The sequence below is a fragment of the Chrysochloris asiatica genome, unplaced genomic scaffold, assembly GCF_000296735.1.
Source record: "Chrysochloris asiatica unplaced genomic scaffold, ChrAsi1.0 scaffold00019, whole genome shotgun sequence".
NCBI classification, from domain to species: Eukaryota; Metazoa; Chordata; class Mammalia; order Afrosoricida; family Chrysochloridae; genus Chrysochloris; species Chrysochloris asiatica.
Genome location: NW_006408537.1, coordinates 4,318,904 through 4,326,889, shown reverse-complemented (window position 1 = coordinate 4,326,889; position 7,986 = coordinate 4,318,904). Strand labels below are relative to the sequence as shown.

General features: G+C 41.6%; 1 protein-coding gene across 1 annotated transcript; it reads right to left on the bottom strand.

Moving 5' to 3' along the window:
* Positions 1 to 6,912: 6,912 nt before the first annotated feature.
* LOC102819573 (40S ribosomal protein S6-like) lies at positions 6,913 to 7,569 on the bottom strand. Its single transcript, XM_006835774.1, has one exon. The coding sequence runs from the start codon at positions 7,567 to 7,569 to the stop codon at positions 6,913 to 6,915; it is 657 nt and encodes a 218-aa protein (XP_006835837.1).
* Positions 7,570 to 7,986: the final 417 nt, after the last annotated feature.

The window sequence follows — 7,986 nt, the reverse complement described above, 5'->3', positions numbered from 1 at the left end:
ATTATCAACTGAGCACTGCTTGATTTTGGCATCATCATTTGTTCGTGCATTCCATGCACATTTGCTCCATTATGATATTCCAGGACAGGAGTGTTTTTTTATGTCAGTATTATCTTTCATAATTTATTAATAATTTCAGAAACTAGACCATATTCATTTTTTCATTTGAATAAGTTCAATAAAACTTCATTGTTATGACATTATTGATACCTGATTAATCTAACACACTTATTCAACATGGGTTCTGCTAAAGCTTCATGATTAAACATGGAATATGTGTAGTAGACAATTCTCTAATCTTTAAAAAAAAATTTTTTTTTCAGCAGCTATATTAATGCTAAAAACTACACATGGGAAACAAAATAAAGACAAAGATTCTTTGGAATAAGTGAATCAGTCACAATGAAGTTGTTAGAATACTTTTTAAGAAAAACAATCTTTTCAAGATCTTCAGCCATCCTGTGAAATAGACAAGATAGTATCTGTATCTTGTCTTTGTTTGGGTACAGGTTCTATTAAAATCATTTTCTTCTATCAGAAATTGGTAGCAATGATGGAGGATCATTAACATTTATTGGAAATAGCATTTTCTTTCTTTTTAACTCACACTCGTGCTCACTAGTTTCTGAAATGTCTAATGTTTCTTTTCAATTTTTCCTTCACAACTCAAAAAATATTCTCTGAATTTGATGGCTTTTCTGTTCTGATGATATCAATGTTAGAGATTTGGTCATCTTCAGGTCATCTAAAATACTATATTTTCTAGCCAAATTTGTAACTGCCCATATAATTTTGATCCATTTATGCAAATATGTACATATATATGCATATGTATATATATATATGGAGTTCTGGTATCATAGTGGTTACGAATCGGGCTGCAAACCTCAAGGTCAGCAGTTTGGAATTACCAGCTGTTCCCCCAGAGGAAGATGAGGCTTTCTGCTCCTGTAAAGATTTACAATCTCAGAAACCCTGTACAGGATCGCTATGAGTCAGAACCGACTCCACGGCACATAACAACAACAAATATATATATATATATATATATATATATATATATATATATATGTGTGTGTGTGTGTGTGTGTGTGTGTGTGTTGTACATATATTCTGAATATGGCACCAGTTCACTTTTTTTTCTTTCTTTTTTAGTCAATGTTTTATTATGAATTATGTGACCGTTTACATGGGAGAATATTAGTTTTACATTCATTCTATCGTATATCATTTCATTGCCATGGTTACAATCCCCTCCATGCGTCATCAACCAATCAAAGGGTATACCCTACAAGCCTGCCACCTACACCCCCCACCCCCACCCCAGTCTTCAGCACACAGTCGCTTTCCCTCTCTGGATCTAAAGTCCCCAGGTGCTCCATCGCTCCACGTCATCGTCTCTGCCTCCATCTCAGTCATCTCTGCTTCTCTGGGTAGGGTCCCCGCTCTCAGCTCTTCTCCCTTGATGGTCCTAGGGACCTCTGCTCCTAGACTGGAAAGTTGATCACTCCCTTCCTTGCTATAAAACGTCTACCTTTACATTTCCAACCCTCACAATCAGTCCTGATAACAATTATTTACTATTGTATCTCAAGAGACCCATCTGCATTTCATTTCATCAGCTCCGCCTAGACAGATTGGATACTACTCACTGGAGATTCTGCCTTCCTCCAGGGCCCCTGGCTCTAGGTTCCCTCTTGAAAGCTTGTAAGCCAGTCACTTCTTGCCTTTGTAGCCCCCCGCCCCCCATTTTGGGTAGCCAATGTCCAAGTTGCCCATACCTGTCTACTCTGTATGTGGAAGGGGTGAGAATGATTCTTGCTGTAAGGATTTGTTCCCTCTTTTGAACTACTGCTTCCATAGGTGTAGGTCAAGTTCATCAAATTGTATCAAATTACTCTTTTTTTCCTCTTCTTTCTTCTTCTGGTTGAGCTCTGATCATCCAGTCATTGAAGACAGATCAAGTGGGTATTATCTGCAAGTGTGGGTGTTCTTGTGCATATGCCCTCTCTTTTTATCAGCTGAATGCTTCACTCTCCACATTGTAGGGCTTAGCTCTCCGCTTCACTGCTGTTTTTCCCTCACTTCCCCTTATCGGTGACCACCGTAGTCACCAATCAGAGCATGTATTCCCATTGAATCTTATTCTTGGAAGGGGGTTTGCACTGAGGGAACCCGACCACTTGCCTTGATGTTTCCTAGGCAAGCAACTTGTTTGTTATCAGTTCACTTTTAAGATGCCATATTTGTAAATAGCAAAACAAAACAAATTGGCATGAGCTTAAATATACTTATTTTTAGCCACTATAAGTTTTAATCTGAGTGCAAATAACAAAATAACTTGAATTAATTTATATGAATAAGCATGTTGTTATTTAGTGCCATCAAGTTGGTTCCAACACATAGCGACCCTGTATAGGGTTTTCAAGGAGCGACTGATGGATTTGAACTGCCAACCTTGCAATTCAAACCGACCTTATGGTCTAGTACTTATCCTACTGTGCCATATAATTTATATCAATTATCATATTTCATAAACAATGCTGTGGGTTAGGATTCAAAGGAGTGTATAACTAACACTGGCATAATTTATGAGGAAATTCCGCTGAGAGATGAGTTTTGGGTTTTCTGATACAGTCTGCAAGGAGCTCTGGTAGCGTAGTGGTTATAAATCGGGCTGTGAGCTGCAAGGTCAGCAATTCAACACTACCAGCTGTTCTGTGGGAGAAAGATGAGGCTTTCTGCTCCCGTAAAAGTTTACAGCCTCGGAAACCCTGTACAGTTGGAACCCTATGAGTTGGAACCAACGCCACTGCACATAACAACAATAATACAGTCTGTGTCCCCTTCCTTCCCTTTTTCTCCCTATTCCAGAACCGTATCTGTCCTAGTACAACAAGCAGAGTGGCTTTTTAAACTTCTTTCTGGCATCAACTTCCCTAGAAGAACAGAAGACTCTAAATGATGTATTTTCCCATGCGCAAAGAAGAGAAAACCTTTTCTTCATCTTTACCCTTTAATCTTCTGGAATCTGAGCTGTTGAGAAGAGTTTCTCCTTTAAATGGAAGCTGGCCAAAGAGATTTGTCCAGGATTTAAAAAACGGGTGTGCCCCAGTGAATAATTTCAAACAATTTGTTCCAGAGAAGTATATCATCTTTTGCCCTGGGGAATCACAAGAGTGACCTTTGAGGCAAACAGGAGGAGAAGGCAGGCATTGTCCTGGGATTAGGATGAAATCAAACCTTATGTGGATCCTGTAAAGTTAAACTCTGGGGAAGTGGTGGATCAAACTGTATTCAGTCCAGGGTCTTCTGAAAGGCAAGAAAAGAAAGTTTTAACCAAATATGAAGATAGGGATACCAGTCAGGGTAGAACAGGATAGTCCTGAAATGAAATGATCTCTAGGAGAGTAGGGTCTAAGCTGATGAGCTGGACTCAGGATGAAGGCCCCAGAGTCAATGATAAAGGACTGCATTGAACATAGGTCCTGCTGATGGCCTGCCACCAAAACATGGTGCTTATGATCCAAGGATTGGAGCTGAGTTTGGGGTTGTGAAAGAAGGAGAAGCCCAATGGTGGAGCACCTTTATCAAGGTCCAGAACTGAGGAATGGGATTTTCTGCCTTCAACATACTGAGGTGTCAAGAATTGAACCAGGAGTTCCCATTTCAGAGTGGGCCAGTTGTTGTTGTTGTTGTTAAATGCCGTCAAGTCATTTCCAACCCATAGCGACCCTATATAGGGTTCCCAAGGAGCAACTGGTGAGCTTGAACCGCCGACCTTGCAGTTCAAATGGCTTTGCAGTCTGGTGCATTAACCCACAGAGCCACACCAGGACTCCAAGAGTATATGTAAAATGGGGAGAATCTGTTTTTCCGGTAGTATTGGTGTGAGAGTTGGGAGGTTGAGAAGGGGATGACAATAGCTGATACTATTTTATCTGTGAAAGTTAGGGGAAAAAACTTTTTTAGAAGTGTTTGGGTTTTTACCCAAACAACTCAAACTGAAACTAAACTAAATCCACTGCCATCAAGTTGATGCCAGCTCATAGTGACCCTATAGAGCAGAGTAGAAGTGCTTCATAAAGCTTCCAAGACTAAATCTTTACAAGAACAGGAAGTCTCACAGTTGCAGGCAGCTCAGATACATAACTGGAAAGGGGGCCTATTAGAGTTCCTACTATTCTGTCCAAGTGTGGTTCTCAAGCTGTTTTAAATTCAATACAAAATCTAAAAAAAAAAAAGGTAATGACTTGTGTTTAAATTTATCGGGCAGGTAAATCCAGTCACAGATATAACATAATCCTTACCCACAACAATATCTGCAGCAATATCAGAGCCATTACAGATTAGTGGTTAATAACATAGACTTTGAAGCCAGTCAACCAGAGACCAAATCCTAGTTTTGCCACTTATTTGAAAATAATCCCAAGAAACATGCAAAAGGAAGTAAGGAGATAAAACAGGAAACGGAAGGAAACCAATTAGGGATATATTACCAAGCCAGCTACCTCTGGGGGCAATAGGAGGACAATCCTGCAGGAGAACTCTGGTAAATAGGCACAGTGGCTTCACTACTTTTGGTGTCACCCCATGTGATAGCTCATGGTGTCACACCCATGGGTGGGTCCAGCCTGCCCTCCCCACAAGATCGAGCGCAGCAGCACACTCATTTCCCCCTAGCCACAGTGAAGCCCCTCATCTCCACCCACTAGCGAGCATCTTGGCCCACCTGTCCACACCCTGACTGGGAGTGGGGAGAGTAAGTTAGGCAACGATGGGGGATGGGAGCTACTGCACTGGATGATGAGTGGCTTGCCACTGCTTGGGCGGCTCATCTCCCTGCAATGCCAGCTCCCCACTCAGCCACCACTGCAGACCCTGCTGTTTTGGTGTCACTCCTCTGACATGTCAGGAGGTGCAGTGTGTACCCCCGACCCTGCTCCCTAGTGACACCAAGTGATACAGAGCACACCTCAGAATTAGTCCAACCAAGAGATAGGAAGCTGTCTGCCAATACTCTGTCCACCATGGCTTCAGGATTGCTCCTAAGGCACTCTGGCTTGCCACATGTACAGCCAAGCAAGTTCTCAGTACCGGAACAAAGCCCTCAATCTGAGAATCTCCGGTGTTTACAATAAGTAGACTTGACACTAACCATGTCCGTCACATAAAGGTAACAAAGCCCACCCTTGAGTCATTTTTAAAGAATATTCAGAAGTTTATGGTACATTAAAAAATTATCACATTTACGGAGCAATTCTGCTTTGTCCTATATGGCTGCTATAAGCTGGAATCAAATCCATGACACACAACAGCAACAATACAAGCCTGAAAGATCAACTTTTATTATCACCCATTAACAAATACTAAATGACTTGCCAAGCAATAGCTGAAACCCAGATTTCCTGTATTAAAACATTATAGCTGTTTTCAGCAATTTGTTGTTGTTGAGTGCTGTCAAGTTGGTTCCGACTCATAGCGACCCTAAATAGGATTTCCAAGGAGCAACTGGTGGGTTTAAACTGCTGACCTTGTGGTTAGTAGTCCAGTGCTTATCCTACAGCATCACACAATGAGTCCACTACATAGTAATGTTAAAAGACAGGAAACCTAGTTACAAATACTAAAAGAATAGCCAAGCTACCTCCAGAACTAGTGGTTATGGGGCTGTGGAAGAAAAGGAAGTCACGCTTAGAGGGCTACTAAAGAAGTTGAGTTCACAAGGAGAGCTTGACTTCCATTAAAGCATGAAGATGAAGAGATTACTCACAGACTGGGCTGACATTATAAATGGTTTTCATGACCATGACCTTGAATTCCAGAGAGAACCCTAGAAAGGTTTTAGAAATTGTTGTTAACTGCTGTCGAGTCTATTCTGACTCATAGTGACTCTGTATAGGGCTACCAAAGAACGACTGGTGGGTTGTCTGGTAAGTCCAGTACTTATCCTACAATGCCACACTAAAGGGGACCAATGGAATATTGAGTCTTATGGAGTTATTTGATTGCCTTCTTAGTTATTACCCTCTCCCACCCAACTCTAATCATACTGACCTCCATGCTGCTCTTTGACCTTCCCACACAGGGCCTCTATACTGGCTCTTCCAGTCGCTAGAATGCTCTTCCTTCAGATATCCAACTAACTGGCTCCTACATCTTTTTCAAGTCTTTATTCAAATTCCACATTCTCAAGGAGGCCTACCTACCTGACTGCTCTGTTGTTCTAGGTGCCATCAAGTTGATTCTGACTCATAGGAACCCTATATGCAACAGAAGAATCACTGGCCGGTTCTGCCATCCTCAAAAATTTTACTACCTTTGATCCCTTTGCTGCTGTCACTGTGCCAACCCATCTTGTTAGAGGTCTTACATTTTTTCACTGACCCTCTACTTTACCAAGCCTGATGTCCTTCTCTAGGAACTGGTCCCTCCTGATAATATGGCTGAAGCATAAGAGACGAAGTCTCATCATCCTGGTTTCTAAGGAGTATTCTGGCTGTATGTCTTCAAATATAGATTTGTTTGTTCTAGCACCTTCAATATTCTCCTCCAACACCATAACCCCAATGCTTCAATTCTTCTACAGTCTTTCTTATTCTTTGCCCAATTTTCACATGCATATGAGGCAATTGAAAATATCATGGCTTGGGTCAGGCACACCTTAGTCCTCAAACTGGTATCTTTGCCCTTGAACACTTTAAGGAGGTCTTGTGCAATAGATTGTTGTTGTTGTTATGTTCCGTGGAGTCGGTTTCAACTCATAGCGACCCTGTATGGGGTTTCTGAGGCTGTAAATCTTTATGGGAGCAGAAAGCCTCATCTTTCTCCCATGGAACAGCTGGTAGTTTCAAACTGCTGTGACCTTGTGGTTCACAGCCTGTTTCGTAACCACTACACCACCAGAACTTCTTAGGCACCTTCATCTTCTTGGCCAAAAGCATATTCTGCAGCCTCCTGCTTATTTTTCTCAGTGCATAGTTTCTTCAGAGTAATATGCCAACATTTGTGTTGCAGGACCCATGGAATAACAAGACGCTGAATCTTGGGCACGTTGGTCCTGGCTTTCTTGTCTTCTTTGTTCAGTGGCTTTCTCACAACATACTTGTGGACATCATCTTCTTTCGAGAGATTGAAAAGTTTTCTGTTTCTGTTAGCTCTCTTGGGTCCCAGGTGATGAGGCACATTTGTATCTGTCAGTCCTGGGATAGCTTTCTCTCCTTTTTTTACAATGACCAAGTTGAGAACACTCAAGTTGGCATCCACAATGCAACCCTGGACAGATTTACGCTTTCTTTCTCCAGTTCTCCTTGGTCTATAACAGGAATGTCCCTTATTCAGAAGCAGGCGGACACGGCCATGGATCAAGATGCCCTGCTTCATGGGAAAACCCTGCGTGTCATTCCCACCACTGATGCGGACAACATAATTCCTCCACTCGTCACCCAGCGAGTCAGCAGCAACTTCTGTGGCCATTCGTTTCTCATAAAAGGTACGAAGCTTGTGTTTATCTTCCACTTCAATGAGTTTCTGGCAGCCAGTGACTGGGAAAGAGATGTTCAGCTTCATAATGAAGCAGCCGATGGCTGAGGCTTGAAATTTTTCTTCAGTTGTTTCAGCTTGAGAAACGTTGAGCATGCTCTTCCCTGTTGGTTTTCTAACTCCAGGTTGTTGCACAGTTTATTATAATACTTGGCTTTGTCTTCTCAATCTGCACTTTGAAAATTTCTGTTCAGCTCTTTTACCTCCTCATTTGTCCAGCACCAATTTCTATCATCAATGCCATATTTTCAACATTTTGAAAAAAATATTTTCCTTCCTCTTTGTTTCCAACCTTCACATTCCAATCACCAGTAATTGTCAATACACCTTGATTGAATGCTTGATCAATTAAAGAAGTTGGGAGAATTCTTCAATTTCATCATCACTCCTGATATGGCGTTATAGGATAAGCACTGGACTGCAAACCACAAAGTCTGTGGTTCA

What these genes read in the sequence shown, in the direction of transcription:
- LOC102819573 (XM_006835774.1), bottom strand. Translation starts at nt 7,569, where the DNA reads ATGAAGCTGAACATCTCTTTCCCAGTCACTGGCTGCCAGAAACTCATT.